General features: G+C 39.0%; 1 protein-coding gene across 9 annotated transcripts in view; it reads right to left on the reverse strand.

The window, feature by feature from the left end:
• Window positions 1-1,289: 1,289 nt before the first annotated feature.
• The window catches only part of slc8a4a (solute carrier family 8 member 4a), a 35,705-nt gene continuing 11,189 nt past the window's right edge, over window positions 1,290-25,805 (reverse strand). Inside the window, exons 4-10 of one of the 9 annotated variants that reach the window (XM_050040677.1) lie at window positions 17,875-17,997; window positions 17,692-17,705; window positions 15,790-15,833; window positions 14,952-15,110; window positions 12,358-12,457; window positions 8,008-8,280; window positions 1,290-3,070 (exon numbers count right to left, since the gene is read on the reverse strand). In XM_050040677.1, the coding sequence (XP_049896634.1) occupies window positions 2,691-3,070; window positions 8,008-8,280; window positions 12,358-12,457; window positions 14,952-15,110; window positions 15,790-15,833; window positions 17,692-17,705; window positions 17,875-17,997 (1,093 nt within the window). In that variant the 3' untranslated portion in view covers window positions 1,290-2,690. Of the gene's footprint in view, window positions 3,071-8,007; window positions 8,281-12,345; window positions 12,458-14,951; window positions 15,111-15,248; window positions 15,261-15,789; window positions 15,834-16,047; window positions 16,057-16,093; window positions 16,109-17,226; window positions 17,235-17,380; window positions 17,399-17,691; window positions 17,740-17,852; window positions 17,998-25,805 lie in introns of all 9 variants that reach the window. The other 8 variants (XM_050040682.1, XM_050040683.1, XM_050040679.1 and 5 more) reach the window with 8 other exon arrangements.

The raw sequence follows: 25,805 nt of genomic DNA on the forward strand, positions 1-25,805 counted from the left end.
TTTTCAGCTGTCAAAGAATCCACAAAATGAAAAATCACATTTTTTGAGTTAGTGAGCAAAGCACAAGGTAATCTCACAGTCTAAGTGACAGTGTGCTCTGGAGTAATAATGATAATCTTCTGCCGCAGCGGGGGTTAATTTCCATGTTAATGTGTTTGCAATTAGTACATCTTAATGTTTGCAATAAAAAAGGCACAATTATCAAGACTCCGTGTACGCTACAGTAGAGAAGGTGATGAAATAATTTCCATATTTCATAGTTTTCTCTCTTTCACATTATTTTCTATACATTGTTGCTGCTGTTGAGGATCCAACCAAACAACCAACAGCATGATGAAACCTAATCCTAAAATCACCTAACAGAGCTCATTCAGTATTCATATTTATATTATACTTCATACTTAAATTCTGCTACACAGGAAAATACTGTACGTTTACTGCACCATACTTACCTCACAGTTACTAGTTACTTGTCATATAATAAGCATATTAAAAACAATGCATGGTGGTGCAGTGGTTAACATTGTCGCTTCACAGCAAGAGGGTTCCTGGTTCAAACCCAGGGTGGGGGAGCCCCTCTGTGCATGTTCTCCTCGTGTCAGCGTGGGTTTTCTGCGGGTACTCCGGCTTCCTCCCACAGCCCAAAGAAATGCAGGTGACTGGTGACTCCAAATTGTCCCTAGGTGTGAATGTGAGCGTGAACGGTTGTCCATCTCTACATGTTAGCCTGGTGACCTGTCCAGGGTGTACACTGCCTCTCGCTCATTGTCAGCTGGGATAGACTCCAGCACCCCCACCATCCCCAACAGCATAAGCGGTGACAGAAAAATGAATGAATGCCACCCCACACCTGAATTAGAACTTTAACTAATGCATGACTATGGATGCAGAATCTTCACAATGTATTTTGACATTTTATTTAAAAAAGCATCTGAGTATTTCTTCCACCAATGTCCACAGTGAGTGTTAATTTTTAAGACTGTGGTTTGTATAGTTGTTGCACTGGGTGGCATTATATTATCCGAAAATCCTGTTTTGTCTGTTATGAATGTTAAGGTGTTTGTTCACTTCCCCAGACAGCCATCCAGCTCACTTTGTGATACCTCACTTTAATAAAATAGTTCATACTCTGATAAATTCTATATCTAAATAAGGTTACATCTGTGAAATATTCTAACCATGTGCTTTGGACATAATGTTGAAAAGCTGTGAGAGTGTTCAGTGAAATGTGCAATTAAGACAAGGCATCTTACAGCATCATAAATGAGCAACATTTATTTCCACTTTTTGTACATTAAACGTGCATATCAATAAAACTAAAATTGATCATATAAATACCTCTACTGTAATACTGTTACAATAAATATGGCTCTACAGATTCTAGGTTAAATAAAAAAACAAACTTCAATATCAACTGCTGTGTGACACAAGGAGACACTCTCAGGAAGTACTGTACATGTCTTCTCTTTTAGCACATTTTTCATCACAGGTGACCTGTTCAGTGATTGTGCTATGATTAGGACCTAATAACTCTTCATACACTCATGTGGAAAGTGACCCTTTGCTCTCTTTGCTGTGCTTTTTTTCTAAAAGTGATGTTGAAAAATGCTCACAGTGTCAGTGTGACATATAAGAAAACTGGTGTCCTTCTTGTGTCCGTAGTCGGACCACATTTTTTGTTTGTTCTTTGTCACCTACTCTTTGTGGAGTCAGTAACGAAATAGTGCCACACCTTTCACCAAATTGTGCTGGAAAGGAGAAGTACGCACACGCACACATACACCACACACGCAAAAATCCTAAATGTGCTCCAAGATTGGCTTATGTTATCAAAACAAAAAAAAAAAAAAAGGCATTTCAACCCTGGCTAAGTCAAACATGATACTGATTGAGGAAGCGTCGTGGGAAAGGGGGATCAGGCAGTGAAAAGATTATGTTACAGCTGTGATTCACATGTACAGAACACGTCAACACGTCAACAGCCATGTCAAAATATTACATACAGTACTTTAAAATAGATTACCAAGAAACTCTTATTCTGATAACGTGCATAAAAATAAACACACCTACTCTTTCACAAAACTCCCACGCACAATGTTCATCTTTTACATGATATACAATGAATAATTAATGTATAGATTGAGTAATAAATATCAACACACAAATATGTCACCTCAGCCTCAGTAATGTCTTTCCTTTCATGTAAATGTCAAGTATAATGTCGTCCCATGCACAATGTTTAATTTTTCCATTTTATATCACCCTCCAAAACACTGCTTTGATCTTGTGCTTTCTTAACACTTAAAAACTCAAATAATTATCCACACAGAGAGAAGATATGTTGCCAGAAGCTTCACATTTCAAGTGACAGAACGTTTGATGCGATTTATGCTGATATTAATGATAAGATAAATGTCCAGTGGAACATAGTATTTAAAAAAAAAAAAAATAGGAAGAAAGGTTGAGGAGAGGTTAAATTTCAGTGGCTTAAGCTATACTTCACAGCATAGTGGGTGGTAGCAAAGTTCCAAAGTCCAAAGATTCAAAGTCAATCAAATATTGTGCGATATCAATAATAACTAATGATACAAATAGTTATAAACCTTTGTGAAAATAGACAAAAACAGAGAAAACACATTTTAGACTGTAAAAACAAGGAGAAGAGCCGTGTCTGTGTGTTTCCCTCTGTCTCAGAAACCAGGCACATGGCAGTAAGCCTCTAAGGAGGACAACAGGATGTAGACGAACCAGAGGGAGAGGAACATGAAGAACGTGAGGAGCTTGGGTGTCCGTGGGCCCCCGAGCTCTCCGCCTGACACGCTGGGACGCCGGCGGTAGAGCAGCACCAACACACACACCAGCGCCATGACAGTGAAGATGGTGACGGAAAAGGCCAGGGAGCCCGGGTTCACCTTGAACACCTTGCCTTTGGTATGCCAGTAAACGGAGGCGATGGTCCACGCCACCCCGATGCCCAGGAACACATTGACTGCGTTGCTGCCCGTCACGTTGCCGATGGAGGCATCAGCGTATTGGTCCTGGATGGCAGCCACTTTACTCGCAAATGTATCTGTAATATAAAGACAGAGTTAAGCATGAAGAAAGAAATGGGAAACAGGTGACACTGTGCAAACTAGCTACTGATGGAGATCAATAGTGTGCATAAACTCTGACAAGTCAAAGTATGTAATGAAAAATGTCATTGTATGATATGTCATTTAAAAAAAAGTCATAGTCTTGCACCTCATAAAAGACCATAAAAATGTGAAAGTATCACGTGTCATTAAAATGTTATTAAAGACTGCATGTCATAAAAGTTTTTAAAAAATGTCATAGTATAGTATGTCATAAAAAACACATAAATGTCACAGTATAGTGTGTCATAAAAGTTTTTTAAAAATGTCATAGTATAGTATGTCATAAAAAACACATAAATGTCATAGTATAGTGTGTCATAAAAGTTTTTAAAAAATGTCACAGTATAGTATGTCATAAAAAGACAGAAAAATGTCATAGAATAGTATGTCATAAAAAGTTTTTAAAAATGTCATAGTATAGTATGGCATAAAAAATCATAAAAATGTCATAGTATAGCATGTCATATAAAGTCATAAAAATGCCATAGTATAGCATGTCACAAAAAGTGTCATAGTATAGCATGTCATAAAAAAGTTTTTAAAAATGTCGTAGTATAGCATGTCATAAAAAGTGATAAAAATGCCATAGTATAGCATGTCATAAAAAAGTGATAAAAATGCCATAGTATAGCATGTCATAAAAAAACCCCTCAAAAGTCATAGTATAGCATGTCATAAAAAGTTTTCAAAAATGTCATAGTATAGTATGTCATAAAAAGTCATAAAAATGCCATAGTATAGCATGTCATGAAAAAATTTCAAAAATGTCATTGTATACAATGTCATAAAAAGTGTCATAGTATAGCATGTCATAAAAAGTTTTTTAAAAATGTCATAGTATACCATGTCATAAAAAGCTTTTAAAAATGTCAGTATAGCATGTCATAAAAAGTGTCATAGTATAGCATGTCATAAAGTTTTTAAAAATGCCATAGTATAGCATGTCATAAAAAAATTTCAAAAATGTCATTGTAGCATGTCATAAAAAGTTTTTAAAAACTGTCATAGTATAGTATGTCATAAAAAGTGTCATAGTATAGCATGTCATAAAAAGTCTTTAAAAGTGTCATAGTAAAGCATGTCATAAAATGTTTTTTTTTTTTTTTTAAAAATGTCATAGTATAGCATGTCATAAAAATGTCATAAAAAGTTTTCAAAAATGTCATAGTATAGCATGTCATAAAAAGTCATAAATAGTCATAAAAATGTCATAGTAAAGCATGTCATAAAATGTTTGTTTTTTTTAAAAATGTCATAGTTTAGCATGTCATAAAAATGTCATAAAAAGTTTTAAAAAATGTCATAGTATAGTATGGCATAAAAAGTTTTTAAAAAATGTCATAGTATACTATGTCATTAAAATACCATAGTATAGCATGTCATAATGTTTTTTTAAAAATGTCATAGTATAGCATGTCATAAAAAAGTTTTTAAAAAATGTCATAGTATAACATGTCATGAAGTTTTTTTTAAATGTCATAGTATAGCATGTCATAAAGTTTTTTTTAAAAAATGTCATAGTATAACGTGTCATAAAGTTTTTCAAAAAATGTCATTATATAACATGTCATAAAGTTTTTTAAAAAATGTCATAGTATAACAAGTCAAAGTTTTTTTTAAAAAAAATGCCATAGTATAGCATGTCATAAAAAGTTTTTTTAAAAAATGCCATAGTATAGCATGTCATAAAACATTTTTAAAAAATGTCATAGTATAGCACGTCATAAAAAATTTTTTTAAAAAAATGCCATAGTATAACATGTCATGAAGTTGTTTTTTAAAATGCCATAGTATAGCATGTCATAAAAAGTTTTTTAAAAATGCCATAGTATAGCATGTCAAAAAAAGTTTTTACAAAATGCCATAGTATAGCATGTCATAAAATGTTTTTTTTTTTTTAAATGTCATAGTATAGCATGTCATAAAAAGTCATAAAAGTGTCATAGTATAGCATGTCATAAAAAGTCTTTAAAAGTGTCATAGTAAAGCATGTCATAAAATGTTTTTTAAAAATGCCATAGTATAGCATGTCAAAAAAAGTTTTTACAAAATGCCATAGTATAACATGTCATAAAGGTTTTTTTTTTTTTTTAAATGTTGTTGTTTTTTAAATGTCATAGTATAACATGTCATAAAGTTTTTCAAAAAATGTCATTGTATAACATGTCATAAAGTTTTTTTTTTTAAAATGTCATAGTATAGCATGTCATAAAAAGTTTTCAAAAATTGTCATAGTATAGTATGTCATTAAGTTTTTTAAAAAATGTCATAATATAACAAGTCAAAGTTTTTTTTTAAAAATGCCATAGTATAGCATGTCATAAAAAGTTTTTAAAAAATGCCATAGTATAGCATGTCATAATAAGTTTTTTTTTAAAAAAATGCCATAGTATAGCATGTCATAATTTTTTTTTTTAAATGTCTTAGTATAACATGTCATAACAAGTTTTCAAAAATTGTCATAGTATAGTATGTCATTAAGTTTTTTTAAAAAAAATGTCATAGTATAACATGTCAAAGTTTTTTTTAAAATGCTATAGTATAGCATGTCATAAAAAGTTTTTTAAAAAATGTCATAGTATAACATGTCATGAAGTTTGTTTGTTTTTAAATGCCTAGTATGGCATGTCATAAAGTTTTTTTTGTTTTTTTTTTTAAATGTCTTAGTATAACATGTCAAGTTTTTTTTTTAAATGCCATAGTATGACATGTCATAAAGGTTTTTTTCTTTTAAATGTCATAGTATAGCATGTCATAAAAAGTTTTTTAAAAATGCCATAGTATAACATGTCATGAAGTTTTTTTTAAAAATGCCATAGTATAGCATGTCATAAAAAGTTTTTTAAAAAATGTCATAGTATAACATGTCATGAAGTTTTGTTTTTTTTAAATGCCATAGTATGGCATGTCATAAAATTTTTTGTTTTTTTTAAAAATGTCCTAGTATAACATGTCAAGTTTTTTTTTTTTTTTTTAAATGCCATAATATGACATGTCATAAAGTTTTTTTTAAAAATGTCATAGTATAACATGTCATAAAGTTTTTTTTTAAAAATGTCATAGTATAGCATGTCATAAAAAGTTTTCAAAAATTGTTATAGTATAGTATGTCATTAAGTTTTTAAAAAATTTCATAGTATAACAAGTCAAAGTTTTTTTTTTAAAAAATGTCATAGAATGACATGTCATAAAAAGTTTTTAAAAAAGGTTGTGGTATAGTATGTAATAATACTTTTAAAAAAAAAACAAAAAAAACAATGCCATAGTATAGTATGTCATAAAGTTTTTAAAAATGTCATAGTATAGCATGTCATAAAAAGGTTTTAAAAATTGTCATAGTATAGTATGTTATAAAAAGTGTTAATGTCATAACATGGCATGTCATGAAAAGTTCTAATATAAAAGTCGTAGTACAGTATCTCATAAAAATACCATAAATATGCCATAGTATAGAATGTCGTAAAAAGTCATTACAAAATGTCATAATATAGTATGCCTTAAAAAAATCCTAAAAAATGTCATAGCATTGTTAAAAAGTAATACATAATGTCAAAGTTGAGTTTGTCATAAAAAAAAATACAAAAAAAGTCATATAATAGCATGTCAGAAATTTAAAAAAAAAAATGTCATAGTATGTCATAAAATTTTTTTATTGTCATAACATGGTATGTCATAAAACGTTCTAAAATAAAAGTCATAGTACAGTATGTCATAAATATGCCATTAAAATGCCATAGTATAGTATGTCGTAAAAAGACATTACAAAATGTCATTATATAGTATGCCTTAAAAACACCCTAAAAAATGTCATAGTATTGTTGTTAAAAGTTATACATAATGTCAAAGTTGAGTTTGTCATAAAAAATACAAAATGTCATAGTATAGTATGTCATAAAAGGTTATTGAAAATGCCATAGTATAGCATGTCATAAAAAGTTTTTAAAAAATGCCATAGTATAACATGTCATAAAGGTTTTTTTTTTAAATGTCATAGTATAGCATGTCATAAAGTTTTAAAAAAAAAAATGTCATAGTATAACATGTCATAAAGTTTTTCAAAAAATGTCATTGTATAACATGTCATAAAGTTTTTTTTTTTTAAATGTCATAGTATAGCATGTCATAAAAAGTTTTCAAAAATTGTCATAGTATAGTATGTCATTAAGTTTTTTAAAAAATGTCATAGTATAACAAGTCAAAGTTTTTTATATATGTCTTATATATGTCTGTGAAATATGAATCTACATCCAGCAGCTGATCATTTTAGTTTAGATGGTGTTATCTGGTGATGTTATAGACAAAAGTGCATTCTCGGTTGCTTGCAAAGATGAGGTAGCTAAAGAGGATCGTTCTGATTGTTTTTTGCTTCCAGTAACGACACAATAAAGGAGGTAAAACATGTCAACAAGTCTCTCAAACTCTCTGCCCACCAAAATAACCATAAAACCTAATACTGCCACTACCTGTGGATACTGTAACTCCCTGATAATTGCCTTCTAACTAATTCATGTAGGGCAATACCCAGGATAACTCATTTGCCAACTTCAAGGAGCGTGTGGAGCTTACCGACCTGTCAATGCCTACTTTTCATATTCTCATTTGCTGCTTTCAGTGACAGTGTTTAGGACGTAGTGAGATGGGAATACAATTAGGCAGCACAGAGAGAATAACAAGTGAAACAGGCTTTTTCTTTGTTTACGGCTTGTTAATGTTCAAGACGAGGGCTCAGGAGAAAAATACTCTGACAGCACAGGCGGAGGCAGAGGTTACACAAGTCTCCCCAAGCAGCTGCCTCTACTGCACACACAAACCCCAGAGGAAACCTAGGACAAGTCTGCTCGTAGAGGTGATAGACACTGCAGACGCCCACCTGGAACAGAGGTGCCGAGGGCCACGAACACCACAGCGGTGACCGAGTCTTTAAGACCGATGGTGCAGCCGAAATGAGAGGCCAAGTCCCCAGTCACAGCTGTCAGAACGCCGATGAGGGAAATGGACACGAAGAAGCAGGCCCAGCCATTCCAGTACTCAGTGGGTGGGACAAAAGCGAAGAGGACTTTCCAGAAAACTGTCAGGAAGTGCATAATGTAATCAAAGCAGGATGGCAAGCGTTCCTCCCCGCTCTCTTCCTCATCATCGTCACCTGGTGGAGACAGAAAAGATGCGTCAAGTCCTGAAAAATATGTACAAATAATACTTGCTGCGTCTGCCTTCTCTGCTGATAGACTGTCTCAGGCCAGGTCCTGCCGTATACAAAACTTAATCAAACCAGCCATATTGAAACCACGTTAAAGTGTGGCAGACAAGAATAATTTCATTTTCAGACAAAGTTATTAAATTTGGAGTGAAGTTAATTTCTTTCCTGTCTCGGTTATCACAACATTTTCAGGACATGTAATTTTATTTTCAGTTGTAAATGTGCATTAATATTGGTTACTGTTGAGGCCGTGCAGCCAGTAATACAAAAAGAGGAATGTAGTTATGTGATGCAGATCTTTGTCTGCGTGGATTAATTGTGTGTGAATCTGTTGGCAATGCCTCAAGAATCCAGTAGGGGCACTGTGCTCCTTCTCCTCACTATAACGATGAGTGAAGGCGGGGCAGTGTGATGGTTTCTCCATCTTTCTCTTACTATTTCTCTTGTTTAAGGTAATTACTGTCCGTAAAGCATTATAACTTTGTAAACACACAATTTGAAAATATTTATGTTTGTTCATTATAATTAAAAGGTACACATTTTATACGTGTTGTTCGAATGTCTCTGGCTAACTCTTTTGGTATTTAAGTAAGCTGCCAGAGACATTATGGTCCCGCTGTCGGGTCTGACCATAGACTGTATATAAATCTCCACTCCCCAAAACTGAAGCCATAATATCCCCCCTAATACAGCCGCTGCCATCCTGCGCTGGTGATGTCATTTGGAGCCAGAGTCTGCGCAGTAGTGATCTTCGTAGTATTGACTTCCCACCCATACACCTGTCCGACCAATCGCAAGAAATACTGTTAGTCCCAAACACACCAACTGGCACACATAGCTGTCAATCATGATGTCGAACCCCCTTTTTATAGCATGAAATAACTAATTAAAACCAAACATATTAGAAAAATGAACATTTTAACAAACATCAACATGATAAAAACTACCTAAAATGCTGAAAACTATCTTTACACTATACTGTCCCATCTGCTAACATGGAGGGGGTGGGGTTTATGACCTGTACTACAACCAGCCACCAGGGGGTGATAGAGATATTTTGGCTTCATCTTTGGGGAGCTCTGTCTTGTAGGCTGTACACATGAATGTAACAGTACCTATGTTAAAGTTAGTGTTAAAGTTTTAAAAGAAAATAGTCTAAACCATTTAGACAGTCAAAACTTTAGTCATTACTGTGGTCCTAAAACTGAGTACGCTGATACTCAATATAGACGAGCAAAAGAGAGAGCAGCGTGTTGCTTTCTTCATCCCTCTGTCTTATTATCTCACTTGTTTAAGGGCACAACAAAAGCAGCTATAAGGAGTTTTTTAACTGACAATGAAACAGTCTCAGTTCGATAAAGATGCCCCTTAAAAACCTACATACCAGACCATCAGACAGAAGATTGGCTATTACCATATAGCTATCCTTAATACCTGTCACCGGGTCTGATTCCCTGCCAAATCAGACCATATGATTTACGGCATTCAAACCTGAGGAGCCTATGTTTACATTTCCACAGGTCTGGCAGCAAGTAGTATGTTTTCACACAGTGGGATTACATACAAAGTCAATGCACAGATGCCAAAAGACACAAATTGGGCACCAGAGATCTACTTCTCTATGATAGCGAAGCCAGCAGACAACATGATGAGTTCTGAAAATATGTGTTTGTTACTTTATTCCAGCTAGGAGCCAAATTAGCACCAATGTTAGCATTAGCTGCCTTTCCCTGCAAACACTCCACTGGCCTTTCCTCATGCAAGTAATGCAAGGCTTTGCACTTGGTCTTAAGACACCCTTTTTCTTTTCAATTAAGTTAGATAAAACAGACTAAGTGTGAATGAGGGAGAGAGAGGGGATGACCTAATGGGCGCTGTGGCAAGGACATTCTCCTCATAGTTAAATGTTGAAGTTATGGCTTATTCTGGGGCATGATCAGCAAAGAGAAGAAGAAAAGTACTGATCGGAGAACAAAATCCCCCCTAAAAGGTACAGTGATAGAGCACGGGCGAAAAAACATGAGTTATTGTAGATGGCCATTCAACAGATGTAGACAAATGTAGAATTTGAGAGGATTCAAAAACTGATCCTGAATTAGCCATCTTCATCCTAAAGAGGTATTTAATTTGTCTGTTTTATTTGTGAAATACATAAGCCCTTATTATTCAGGAATTGTGCAAATTTACAGGAAAGCCCAATCAGTCTTCTTTCAGCATTGGCAGCCAAATGCCGCTTGCCTACTTTTGTTCATACAGAATGCGCCTTTTCGGGGCAATGGGGGGCGTGAGCAAGTAACAAAACGTGTAGCTCAGCGTGTGACGTAAACAGTGACATGGGAGTGAAGCCGCGGCTGGTCAGTCCTTCGGTGATTCTCTCGTAAGTCAGCCCGTCCTTCACCGTCCCCGTCATCTGCCTGTTAATGGCCTCTTCATTTGCGAGGTCAACGAGGGCGTGCAATTCCCCCAGTCTCCCCTGTTGCTCTTCTTTACAGTGTCTGTCAGGTTTGTGTTTCCCTCTTGCTACTAGCTGCTCGCTAATTCCTGCTATCAGCTGTTTCCTGTTTATCCACAGCTAGTGGGTCACACGTGCGGTGTCATCAACAGCTCCTCCCCCAAGTCTCCAACAGCCCCTCCCGTTGCAGAAGGGCGCCTCGGTCTGTTTAAACCAAAAAGGTTCCGGCAATATGACGACCCTACAAGGTGGAAAATTGGGCACCTCGGATCAACCCGTCAATCCGGCTCTGTGTCTAAACGCTCGCAGCTTGCCGGCAAAACGGCTCAACATTCCCAGAAAAATCTAGCAGTGTAAAAGGGGCCCATATGAGATGCAAGATGCACGTTTTATACCAATATGTGTAACATTGGTGGCTAAAACAAAGTTGACTTTGTTTCACCATCGTCATATTACAGTTATTGATCTTATAAAGCCATAAACAGATACATCACCTGTGTACAGCTGTATTTGAAAAAGAAAAGTAGTATTAAGAAGTATTAAAAATAAGTTGTGTCTTTTCTTTCACGTGCTAGCCAGATCAAGATCTTTACAATGGGAAACATAATGCAACAATCAACATAAAGTGAATGCTCCTTGTAGTTGCTTTAAGTATCACCTGATCTAGCTGTGACATCACATCTCAGGTCAGAAATTTATATTCAATCTTAAGAAAAAGTTGGTGAAACAGTAAATAGTTCCGGCTTCATGGCTCAAACTTAGATAACATGTCTGACGGCAAAATCCAGCCAACATAACACCAACCCCGAGCACATTTAAACCATTTGACGAATGTGTGGGAGATAACCTTTTCAAATCATTACATTAAATCTGTAGATATAACTATGAGTCAGTGATTGAGACATACATATAGGCATGAAGTGTACTTTCTATTTATACACGCACTCTCTGCATGAAAATCTGAGCGACCTCAACTACAGAGAGAGAAGGAGAGAAACTGAGAGAAAAGAGCACATTAGCCGAATGACACATCTCTGGTGTCTAATTCAGCTCTTAGCCCAAATGCTTTGTGCACTCGTGCAGATCTAAAAGGTTCACAAAGCCAAGTGAATGGCTTTTGAAAGGGCAAAATAAAAAGGGTTCACCATACCACATTCGTCTACATAAATTTTTCAAAGCCATTAATTGTCCAGGCAGAGCTGGCCAGTTTTGTTTTTATGGTGAGACACGCGAGGGATTCGCCACATCATGCATTTTTAACAAAGTGTCTAGATTAAAAGGGAGCAGCACATAAACAGGGAACTGCCAAAATACATTAAAACAGGCTTTATTTTTGTAAGCTCTCTCATTCATCATTTGTTAAATTAGGCGTCTTTCTTTAAATTCAGCCAATGTCAGACTGCAGCAGTTGGAATTTTATTAAAGACATATCTGGGGAAAAAAAGCAGCACAACAGTAAGACTGGTGAGAAGCAGCTGGTGGGCTACATCCAGCCTGCAGACTCAATCTTCCACAGGTCTGGTCTCAGAGGGATTAACAGATGAGACATTTCACACAACGCCGCGACTCACCTGCACTGACAGTGACGGCACTAACAAACTGCTCTCTCCAGCTGCTGCTCCCCACCACCAGAGCCAGGTTCGTCTTCTTGATCAGCTTGTCCACCGTGCTCTGCAGACGGCCACAAGGACAAAGACAGCAACAGAAATAAAAAAGCACAAGTCAGCGGTAGCCATCTCTTTACAGGTTACTCTGTCATATAAGATTAGGGACGCCAGTGTGGGTGAATTAAGGTGCAATTAACCGTGTCACTCTTTCCACTGTGGTGCACAGTGAGTCACCAAAACAGAAGCAGGGAAGCACAAAACCCCACAATCCCCCAGGAAAAGGGCACATCGCCAGCATAAAGCTGCTTAACACCAGTGCAGAAAGAAGACCCCTTAGTATCAGCACATGAAACTGGAGTCCTAAGTGTAATATCGTGTTATTGCTGAAACCGGTCTTAAAGGGGCACACCACCAATTTTATACATATAGATCAGTTTACAGAAAGCCTGCAAAATGGGGGTTACAAACAGGAGCTGTGGAGAATGTAAGACATGGATATTCAAAGCTCCCATGAGACAGCTGCTAGAGTGTCATGTGAAAGCTAGGGGGGCCTTAGAGAGATTGGGACAGCATTATAAGCATTCTTTTAGGGAGGCAACTTTGCCAATCCTACGACAGCAAAGGAATGGCCCACTCTACACTCCCTATGACTGGCTAGTACTCGTTCCCTTCAATGATTAGATTGCTTAGGTTCAAGCAAGAGGAGTGGGATTGGTTAGGGTTACGGTAAGAATGTCAGGGTAAGCTAATCAGAGGTAGTAAAGTGGGCCATTCCTTCACTATCCTAGGATTAGTAAATTCACAGGAGTCAGCACAACAATGTTAATAGCTAACAACGCTAATGGGAGTTAGCTCACACTCACAGGAGCGACCTGGGGAAAGGGTGAACGGAGGGAGGGTGGGTGTTCACAATGTCACAACGCCATCCCACCACCATGGATCGGGATGGTGTTATTAGCAGTGATAACAGTGCTAATAACAACAACAGTGCTGACAGTGCTAACAATATTAATGGGGGTTAGGTCGCACTGACCAGGGCAACTTGGGGGGGAACCTGAGGGAGGTTGAATGTTGTGCTTCCATGACGACACCATCCAGCCTCCAGGGGCTGGAACAGCATTATCAGCGATAACCCTCGGAGTTTGCACAATTAAGAACAGAGCGACAACCCATAACTGTGAGCTAGCTTGTAGGTCCTGTACATGGGTTGGTAACTGGCAGAATTTTCAGTCATGAGGGAGGGACATAAAAATGTAAGGAAGTGTTTCATTGGGCACAAAATAAGTATATCTTTTGATTTCATTATGTCTTTTTTCAAGTCAAAATGACTTGCTTGCAGTGGCAGGGGCTCTGTCCCCGCCAAGCCCTCTGTTTCCGTCCTCATGGTGTGCAGGTGTCGGACGGTGGGTCACTGCTGCAGCTCCCTGTATGTGCTTATGCCGTCCCTCACATACACATTCTCACTGACTGATTAATTGGCGCTGCTTATTTATATTAATGTGGTGAATTTATTATGAATACAGTCCATCTGATGCTCGTTTTGTTTCTGTTTTTTGTCGTTTCATCACTACTACAAATGCAACTGTAGCAAGTATCCCACTATCACTATCCTCATTCATATTTTAAGAAGCTGCAATTTATATTCAGCCACAAAATAAGCCTGAAAGCTGGAAATCAGAACAGAAGTAGAGAGAGTTGTTGCATAGCGATGATTATTATGATCTCATCTAGTTGCACTGGTGTGAACCAGCAGGTTTTTAGAACGTTGCAGGCACAACGGCACAAAGCCAGTGCCAACAAGGTTTGTCTGAACTGGGCTTTATGGGAAACATTGGATCCAGCATTTTAAGAGTTTAAATCAGGATATTTTTGCCTCTGCTGCATCAATTTTGAGCAATTCTTTTTGAATCATGTCTCTTGCAAGACCCTCGAAACCCCCAATTTTACGGCAGTGCATTATAAAATTGATGGAGTAGCCCTTTAAATGCTGCATTATGGTTAAATGATACAATTTTTTCAACTTCTTTGACTATTCAAGCTGAATGAAATGATGAGTGACTGACTCTACTGGCAGAGCCATTAGTTACGCACATGCACATCACTAATAATTTATCACCTATGACTAGTTAGATTAAATATGAATCTCCAACAGTCATACCCAAAATATTGTGACATAACTGATATTGGCGTAGAAGTTAAAAATATCAGTTTTTTATTTTGTCTCTGTGCTCAAGCTCTAACTGTGCTGCAGAGTGAGACTGAATAAGGTCAGGATGGATTTAACACTGGGAATAATTAATAGAGAGAACAATTAGAGAGAATAATTCTTGAATGTCATGATGTCTGGTTTGTCTATAAATTAGTTTAAGGATCTGAAGGATGTGAGTACTGTGTGTCCTGCTGTGATGTAGGAGGAAAGCAGGTAAATCTTGAAAGAACAAACAAAATATTGGCATTCATCAGCTCATAGCAGCTCGTGGGAAGTTGCAAAATATGCGAACATCCGTGTGAAAGGTGAGCGTGGCTCTGAGGTAAAAAGCTGCTTATTTCTGAGTTACCTTGAATTCATAGGACTCCTCAATTACCACCTCCAGCTTTGTGTGCTCGCCCAGACAGGGGCAGCCCATCTTTGACACGTCCTCCGGTCCCACTGCTGTCTTGTTATCATTGGTGTCTCCTGCGGTGGAGGGACAGGGATGTAAACAATCAGCCAGTATCTCCCAAGTGAGAAATGCAATAGAATAAGATATCATATCTCCATGCATACTGTTTGCATCAATTAAGCATATCAATGGGCAACTAGGGCTGTCAGCATTAACGCGTTAATCACAATACGATGAAGGTCCGAATATGACACTTTTTTTTTTCTTTGATCATGGTTATCAAATACTGCTATTTTATTCCCTCGAAGCAACCTAACTAGTAGTCAAGCCACCACAGCGGCTCCCTGCTGTCACAGTGATGGATAATAAGAACACCACTGTGCCTTTGAATAGTTCATTTCACTTCTAAAGACCCCCCAGAAGGTTCATTTGACAAGTCAAAAGTAATATGCACCTTGTGTCAAACAGGATTAAAATATCACCAAAGTACTTTGAGTTAAGCGTACAGGTGCAGCTAATGATACTGATGTCAGCAGGCAACCGCATACACTATAGCAGCACTATAGCGGAATGTGTGAATCGCCACAGACCCGTGGATGAAACTCCATCGAAGAAGTTAAATACAGCGCTTGCTAAATGGGTGGCAACTGACTGCAGACCAGTCAATATCATGGAAGACTCAGGTCTAAAGCCCCGTTTCCATCAAATACTTTTGGTATGGTACCTTTGGAACCAAAAGTAACCCTTCAGACATGGTACTCGGACCTAAAGCCCTGTTTCCACCGAGCAGTACGGCATGGTACGGTTCAGTTCGGTACGCTTTTTTTTCCGTTTTCACTGAAGATGTGGAATATACACAGTTCATATTAAGCGGCCGGCAGTCGGTCCAGTGAGTTAAGTTATTCTTTCTCAGACTCCAGCTGCTGCAAGAGGCAGCAAAACATCCTTTCATTTTATAGTTACAGTTTACTATATGTAAAGCTCTCCACAGTATGAACAGTGGTTACATGAGCCTCAAAACCAGCCACAGCTCAGCCCTGAGCAGAGTGACCGTCCTCTACTGACCAATCAACGGACTGCAGTGTTCACAGCTCCACCTTTTAGCACCAGATCTGTGTGATAGGTACCCCAACAGAGGGGGGACTAAAAATGGGGACGGTACAGTTCTATTGGTACCATCCACAACTCTGCACAGTGGAAATGGAGAAAAAGTACCGAACTGAACTGAATCGTGCCGTACTGCTCGGTTAAAACACCTGCATTCAGTTGATTCCCAGTCAAGACACTCTGATAACAATTAATATACCTTGTTAATATAGATGTCAAAACAGTTTTGAAATGCGCAATAATGGAATTCTAAACATGCAATTAAAAATGTGATTAATAGCAATTAAAAAATGAATGATTTGACAGCCCTACTTAAAACATTTGATGAGTTTGGGACACATCTGTTGTATTTCCAAGTACAGCCTGATTAATTTCAGGTTGTCTAACAAAAACTGGCAAACTGTATTTATTTATTCACTTCTTAAATGCTTTTTGTGAATATGCATCTAAGAAGCATTGTATGGCCAAAGCAAGTTTGATTATCACTGTGAAAATGCTGATTTAATTATTTGGAGATCTTGGGCATGCTTGTTATGAACTGATATAAGTAATATCAAAATAACAAAATACCAAATCTGAAATTGATTGTGTTTCTTTTTTCTTTTGCAATGTTGTCAGTCATCACAGTAAATAGGATTAAAAGTATAGTTTGGATTGTTTTGATGCAGGTTGTATGAGGTACTGTTCCACAGTCAATGTATTACCTACAATAGTCATCAGGCACACCCCCAATTTGGAGAAGCAGGCAGGAGTACCACCACAGAAGCTAAGTAGTGCACTGCTGTGGAAAGGGGCAGCAGCAAAGTTTAATTTGGCCACCTAGAAAAATCAACATTTCAATCAACACAAAAGCCATTATAGCGCCCTATTCAAAGCCAGACTCCATTGAGAAAAACAGTGATTTAACATTGGTGAAAACAGAGCTGCTGGTCTACTGCTGCTTCACTCATTTATTTTGTTTGTGTTATAAATTGACTCTGGCATGTAAAAGAGATCAATTCGGATTCACTTTAGTCACAAAAGTACACTAATCGAGGCAGTGGTGGAGCAGCAGTTCCCACGTTTACTGAGCCAAAATTACTGTTTTTCTCAATGGAGTCTGGTGGCTTCGACGAGAGCACACCTGGGGAACTGAAGCCACTAATGGCTTCCCTGGTGGAACGGGCTATATGATGGCAAGGTAAAGCAGTGAAAATACACTCAATATAGTGTGCGCTTAAACTGATATTGATTTTTTTTAGGTGGCTTAAATAAGATTTGCTGCTGCCCCCGTCTACAGCAGTACGCTGCGTAGCCTTTGTGTAGGCACTCCTGCCTGCCTTTCCAAATTTGGGGCATGCCAACTGCCATCTACTGTATATAAAACACTGACTATGGATAAGTACGACACACAACCCCACTTCAAAAAAACTGCTATTTCTTTAATGTGCAGCTGTGTAAGGAAGGTCGACAAATGGATACATTTTTAATAACTCTCTGCCTTGTAGCTCTAACTCTGATCTAACGTCTCTATCCCAAGCTATTTTAAAGTGCAACAAACCATGAGTCCTTCAGCATGAGGCCTGGCCACTGAATGCACCAAAGGCACCAAAGAGATCACACCTTAGACCTCAGAGGTTCCCCAGAGTCAAAAGGACTTTGTATCAATGAATACAAACAGCTCTAGCCAAAGAATATAAATAAAATATAAAGGGCAGGGGATGCAAAGTAAACCTCATTTCCAGCCATGAAATAATGAGGAAAAATCACTCTGCGCGCTGTAGCATGCAGCTGTGTCCTCAGCTCACCGTGTCTCTGCCCGACCTCCAGCAGAATGGGCTCCTCCAAAACAATCGTGAAAGTCTTGTTCTTCTCGTACTCCTCGTCATCGATGACCTTCACGTTCAGCAGCTTCCTACAAGCAGAGCAGTCAAGGGACAAGGAAAGGATGGAGCCAAACAGAGACGCGTGAATAAATGAATTAGCATCTTTTAGGAAATAACAGCAGCTGTCAACAGGCTCTATGCATTTTTTTTTAACCTATCTTATATATAAAATAGATCCCTGGCAACCAGTGGGAGCAGTTTGTAATGCTTTTGTACGAATACAAACAGTGTAGCCAAGAGGTAGAGTGCCTACGCAATGAATCATGAAATAGAGATATTAGGTAAGAAGATGGAAGCTCTAGATTTTTAACAAATTAAAAAATATCTTGTTATACAGAGCACTAGGTGCAACAGTTTTTTTCTCAGCACCCCACAAGAGGGCGGACTCCTTCTCCACCATTAATTCCATTAGAGCACAAGAGAAATACAGTGAGATAGCCCACACCCCTCCCACACACTTCAAGTTATAAGTCCTGGGAAATTGAATTATTATCTTGTTCTCAGTGGAAATCAAGCACTGCCTATCTAGGAAACCATACAGGTTGGAGAAAACTCCTCAGACATATTCAGACATACAGCCTCGACTGTTGAAATCTGAGTGCCACGAAAACACGTGAGGATGCGGTGTCAAACTGTGACCGACATATTTGCCTCAGCCCGCTTCATTCTCCTACACTGTCACAGTGAGTCTTTCTCTCCCTCTCCCTCCATCTCCCTAATGATATGTGGGTGGCTGTCTATTTCTGTCTACTCATATACACTCAGGATTCGACACGCTGGAAGAGCTTTTTGCTTGCAGAAGAGAAGAAGTTTATTTTAAACATGAACGATACGTCATCGGCCGTCTAATGTCAAGGAGAGTCATACCAGTGGGAGCAAAGGGAATCGCAGTATCGCCTGGAGTCCTCGCAATGGAAACAAAGGAACAAAGGAATTTGTCTTTTGTCTTTTAAACAAGATGTTATTTCAAGTGTGAGATGTACAGGGACGCAGTAAGTTCACTTTGAAGCATCGCGGAAAGGCCTTAAAATAAAATGCGGTGGTTCAGTTGCCATGGACTGCGTTGTTTGATATTGCATCACACTTTGAGCAGATACAGTTTATCCTGCTTTAGTGCATGAAGACGCACAGGATATAACTGGTAGGGATCAGGCAAACATTTACATTTCGCAGACCTCTCGCTAAAATACAAGTTAGAAATGGAGGGCTGTCAGAAAGCAGCAGGGAAGTAGATCCACATACTGCATTAGGCTGATTAGGTGGCAATTTAAATCTCAACCTCTGCCAGAGTGTAATGCTCATTTGCACTTATTTCAGACAAAAGGTGGGTGATAATAACACAAAAGGTGAACAAATCAAAACTGACTACGGATTCCAAAATAGATTCAGGAACAAAAAAAAAAAAAAAAAAAAAGACTGAGGTAAAGTAGTTTACTGGTTCTGTGAAATAATCAAAAAGAACAAAATAACTTCAGGAAGCTACAAATCCCATAGAGCACTGTGTTAACATGTGCTGTCCATAGGGGGAAGGTAAAAGTTAAACACTGTAGACTAAATAATCAATTCAATTTAAATAAAGTTATGAATCACTGTCAGAACTCTGAACTCAGAACATTAAATGACACTCAGTGAGTCTCATGGGCTACTGACAAGCACCATACCAACCTGAGTAATTACAACTATGGTCATAATACAGCCCAGCAGAGCTATTGTTAAATGTTGTGGCTCCCATATCCCTGAAGTAGGTTCAAATTAAACACAAATATATGTTCACAGTGTGGAAGAAAAAGAAAAACTTCCATGTGGCTTCTGAGATGTTATAACTTTGTCTTGAGGTCTGGCCCTGCAAGATTACCAGAAACAAACCAATGTAGCTAGCTAGTAGCCAAAGGGCTAACAGAGTGCTCCAGGGATGACAGTTATACACCCACACGTTTTCTTCAACAAGATAATCTTTACAAATTCACACCACTTTTATGATTTTTGAAGTGTAACTGCAATGGCCTGAAATAAAAAGCTAACGTTTGGCTATAAATGAACTGCACCACCACAGTTTCGTACAGCGCAATTACGTTTTGTACTCTCATTTAGCCACTTGAAAATGCATACAAACTTCAACATTCACAAGTGGAGTCTCTTTAGCTTGTGTTAACCACAGACATCCCAGGTAGCCAAAATGACCTGGCCCAGAATCAGCCTGAACTCGGCATGCCAGATGAAATTAGCTGGGCCAGGTCCAGGTGCCTAACTCGGCTGAGACTCGGTATGAATTATGCCCCAGAATCGGGCAAAATCAGCTGGCCTGATTCCAGCTGTTGACACTGCCATCATTGGGCCGTTGTCAGAAATGACCTGGCCCAGCATCTGCCTAAACTCGGCATGTCATGTCGGATGAAATTAACCGGTCTGCATCTGGTCGCTTAACTCAGCTGAGACTTGGTATGAATGACAGCCCAGAATTGGGCCGAATCAGCTGGCCTTAGTCCGGCTGCTGAAACTGCCATCCGCTTTTGAATCCGCTTTTACGTCTGGAACCTCGCGCTAATGACGGGCTTGAGACGCGCCCTCGTTGAGGACTTGGCTCAGATTAATCTGATCCCGGTGGGAACCACTTGAGACCGCATGCCTTTGCTGACGTCGACCCCTGCAGGATTTCAACCCTGGACCCTCCGCATGGAAGACGAGTGCTTTAACCACTACATTAGGGAGGAAACTGCCATCAGTGGGATTATTTTAGACATCCAACCAAAAACTCAACCAAGAACCTACTGACTTTGAGACAAGGGACCCGCGAGTGGCAAAATGCTAACTCATTTCTGGGATTTAGGACTCATTCCTGGGGTGTTCAAAACATTAGTTAAAAAAATAGTTAAACATTTTGGGAAATCTACTTTCTTGCTCAGGGATAAGAATACCCGTACCACTCTCATGCCCAGGCTGTCCTCCACAAAAACAAAAAAAGTCCATATACTGCATTAGCTTCTGCTTATGGTGGTGGTTGCGGTGGTTGGATGAGTCAAACAAACACAAGACTGTCACCACGGAGACCACTGTTGGTGTCACGATTAAACCAAGAGTCAACGTTGACTTATTTTAACCTACAGTTAACTCATATAACATACCCTACTTATGTACATAACTTACTTAAGTACTTATGTAACAAACCATGATTGTTTGGGGAGTATTGGCAAACAACCTATTCTGTCATTGAGATCTGAGGACATGTTGCACACGTCTGTGCTCTAAATATGAAGCCAATAAACATTGGCTCAAAAAATTCTAATTTATGAACTTTTCCATCCATTTCTGTCATCAGATCATTGGGAGTTGGTTCATCAAGATAACAGCAGGTAGCGCTAATCCTCCAGTCAGGTGCTGCAGTGCGGCACAAGAGGGTACAACACCATGACATAATTAAAGGGGTTTTGCACACCTAATATTACAGCTATGTGCTGTGAGAATTCATACAGCAGCTGTGAGAAGCCTCCGGAGATGACGAAGGGACTGTATGTCATTTATTTGCTGAATCTGTTTCTGTTGAACTTCGTCACATTTATCGCTTCACTACTTTCCCACTTCAGAATGAGAATCAGAAATACTTTACTGATCCCTGAGGGGAAATTGTGAATCGTTACAGTTGCGCCCATGTCAAGAATAGAGAATTATAAGAAGTAAGAACAAGAGTATGAAATAGATGTAAATATATAGCAATATAATAAAATAAAACAGAAATTAAAATGTGCATTATGCTACAGTGTGTCACACTAATATGTGAGATATTAATATAATAAAAATAAAATATATCTTGTCACTGTGCTGAGGCTCTAAGTGTGAAATTTAACCACAACATATTCATCAGCAGAATAAAACAAGAACAGACTAAGAGTAAACCTCCCCCAAGTGTACAGACATTTTTGCAATATTTTGAGATTTGTTCAAGGGTTTGGCATTTCCACTTAAGTTTTATACACGCAAATTGTAAATGCGCATAAAAGAGGAAGATGGAAAGGCCCCTAGTGACTTCTTCATGCTGGAAGAACTCCCTGTAAGACCGCGACTCGTTATCTCAGCAAGTTGGTACATTTAAAAATATCTTTCTATCCTTTTAAATTGGCAATAAATTCATTTGGTGTTTTTATTAGTTGTCTCACTGTCTCCTTTGTTCTTCTCCGAGTTTGAAATGGTCGGTATAAGAATCAGGTTAACAGGTAAAATATCACCACCCAGTTCTGCTTCCTTAAACCTGAATCTCTGCAGGTCGATGTAAACTCTCATTACAACAGGCACAGTTGGATTCTATCAAGACAGTAAAGCCCTCACTTACTGCAGAGAATCGGCCATCTCTGCTCGCCTGTCGGCTCCATTCTTATAGTTTCTGAGAGCTATAGAGGGTAACATAACCTGCTATTGTATCTGTCACACACAAATACGAAGGACGTCAGGAGGACTCTATTGTCTGATCTCTGGAGATTGATCTCCGTTCCACCTGAAACAACCATAATCTCTGCGGCATGTGTGGAAAGACGAGCTGGCTCTTCACATAAAGCTGTAGAAGGAGACAGTGCTTTTTCTTCTTCACTCTGTAAAAAGTGTACGTTTGGTCTTTACATCAGTTAGCTGGATTAACGTGGATTACCGGTTAAATTAAGGTTGATTAGAGGGAAAATCAGATGGGACTCGACTCTCAACTGTGTGGCCTTATTTTATTCATCTGGAGTTTCCCTCTCCTCTGTATTGTGCGTTGGTTTGTTAAGGATGCTCCAGTTTCCTCCCACAGCCGAAGATATATACAGTAAGTCATGAGGACTGGAGACTCCAGACTGCCTACAGGTATGAGTGTGAGTGATTTTATGCCTCTGTGTTCACCCTGGGAGAGTATCTCTGCTTCCTGCACTCTGCATGCTGGGACAGGCTCCAGCCCTCCTGAGAGCCTGACAAAAAATGACGCCAGTAGGGAGAATGAGTGAATGCATAAATGCATGACAGTATGTCAAATGCCCACGACTGAACGGGGCATTGCCATTCAGTTGCAAGAATCATGGATCAAACCAGTGTGTCAGCATGTGTCTGCCTTGCTGAAGTGTCCTTGAGCAAGATTCTGAATCTCTAGCAGCTCCAGAGAGACTGCAGTATAACTGAATATGAAGCCGCAGCGCGATGAAGAAATATGTTTCTCATATCTACAGCAGATAAAATATGAAGATTATATTGTCTCCACTGTAGTGTGTTGTTGGGTTATTGCGTACAGGATATTTATATGGAAACAAAATTGCGTTGACATTGATAGTGATATACAGCTCTTACCTGTGATAACCTGCACTTGCAAATAACATTACCAGAGAAGGGGCGGCTCAAAGTGGAACATGTTCTCTGCTTAACTTATCATGGTGAAGTAAATGGTGATTGAGCAATGTGATGTCTATGGAATAATGACTCCATCAGTGTTTAGATTGGTTCTCTATAAGCCTCAGTTTTATTGTCCAATTCTGTCTGCCACTGGGTACGATCTCCAGGGAAAATCAATGCTCGATTTACAACGTTTCCCTGGTAGCTGTAGGTGTCTATCCCCGGTTGCCAAAGAGTATCAGTGTAAGTTCTAAGAAGTTACTATCCCCAGTAGTGGAGATGGTGTAATGATGGAACAACCAAAGTAAATGTGGAAACTTGGGTAGTTGGTTGTTGTAGTCTGCTCTGAGGAAAATGGAAAGCAATCTAGTTGTCTTTGTGACAGCGGTGCCAACAATAATACCACTTGGAAACGCTATACACCCCCATATTTAAACACCACTGTCTACCCCTCTTCACGACGGCCCCCTTTTTACTCCACCATACACTCTGTGTAGCAGTTAGGAACAACTATAAACACTTTTGATTACCAACGTTCTGGCCCTTGAAAATGTCAGGTGAGAGGGCCCTCTCCAAATCTGCTTTACTCATTTCAAGACATGTGTGTGGTGTGTTCTCTATCTCGTAGTTTAGATCTGAAAATTTCTCAGGTCATGTGGTTGGCTGCCTGCAGTTTTGTTTTTGTCTTGTTGCTTTCACAAAGGTGTCCTGATGACTTGAACAAAGTGGTGGACCAAAAGCCAATCACTAGAATAAATGTTGGCATTGTACATTTCAGCAAACCACAGATACTTGTACTAGGGATACCAGTTTCTCTCTTTTTTTTTCTTTTGATAGCCTGACACCCATTAACCATTAACTGGTAACTAACTGGTAAATAAAAAACAAAACAAACAAAGTAAGTAACTCAATAAGCTTAAACACCATATTTTAAAGTGCTATCCATCTAAAAGTGGTGAAAATAAGACAGGTGGTTAGCTGCGTTTCTAGGTGGAAACAGGCCCACCCTGAGGTCTCCACTGGTTAGCTAACGGCACTACGTGGGTCAAGTGGGAGCTAGCTAGTGGCACCACGCATTTGGTGATAGGCTTGGGTGGCATCATAGTATTACGGTATACAAGGGTATTTAGAAATCCGGACAGTATGATTTTCAATACTGTCAAAAATACAGGCGCTCTTCTCTACATTGAATTTTTTGATGTAATGCACATCACACGCCACCAGAGGTCAGTTTCCAGTCTCTACTGATGTCTATCGGACAGCTGAGCTGACAAGAACCACAAATAGGAGTGGTAAGGGGAGGGGATAACGTTACAGGATTGTAAACAGCCGGCCAGCAACAGTAAGAGAGAGAGAGAGAGACTGCTGAGAAAAACAGCATGTTTTCACATCTAACTCTGTGAATTAAGGGTTAATATCAATTAAACTAGAGGTGGTGATGCTTTTCTTGTTGGGGGTACTGAAGCCTATCCCAGCTGACACTGGGCGAGAGGCAGGGTACACCCTGGACAGGTCGCCAGACTATCACAGGGCTGACACATAGAGACAGACAACCATTCACGCCTACATTCACACTTACGGTCAATTTTAGAGTCACCTAGCCTGCATGTCTTTGGACTGAGGGAGGAAGCTGGAGTACCCAAAGAAAACCCACACTAACACGGGGAGTACATGCAAACTCTGCACAGAAGGGCTCCCCCACCCTGAGGTTTGAAACCCCCACCCTGGATTTGAGCCAGGAACCCTCTTGCTGTGAGGCAACAATGCTAACCACTGCCCCACCGTACTGCCACTAGCTAATGCTAGTCATAGTTCAGTAAGAGAAGCTTAATTTTGAAAAGTTAGCAGTGAAATTTGAGTCTTATTGCAGATGTCAAGATATTCCAGGGGGTGGAGTAGTTTAAGTAATCGTGAGCGATTGCCATTATCCCATCTAGTGAAATGCAAATCCCCATTAGCATTGTGTTACCGGCAAACCCTTTTTCCCCTTTCAGGACAGTGGCCTTGTGGATAATCTGTGAGGGTGTGACGTGTACTTCATGGTGTATATGGAGGGAAGCAAGGGTGTCATGGCGAAGATGACAGGCGGCAAAGAGTGATGATGGTCATCAGAATTAAGTGTCGAAGCTCAGGGCTCAGGGAGAAGGCCATGTTTGTTGACTTGTGGTGAAGACTACAATAAAGCCATTGTTGGTGAATGGTAGTCTGGACCGCTAGAGGCTAGTTACCAGCAAATAACAAGCCAAGCTAAAATTAATGTAAATAAGCCAGCGTGTTCCCAATTACGTTTCGGAGACGTTTCGGTGAGCTGTCATTGAGAGAGATAACAGTTGTTTACTATGTTAGCACCACTAGCCGTGCTGACACTGCTAACGGTGCTAACAGAGCTAACAGTGATAAGATAGTTAACAATGCTAAAGCAGGTTTACAGCTAAAAACTGAGCTTCTTACTCACTAGGGGCAACCTGGGAAGAGACCAGAGGGTGGGCAC

The sequence above is a fragment of the Epinephelus moara genome, chromosome 3, assembly GCF_006386435.1.
Source record: "Epinephelus moara isolate mb chromosome 3, YSFRI_EMoa_1.0, whole genome shotgun sequence".
In the NCBI taxonomy this organism is placed as follows: Eukaryota; Metazoa; Chordata; class Actinopteri; order Perciformes; family Serranidae; genus Epinephelus; species Epinephelus moara.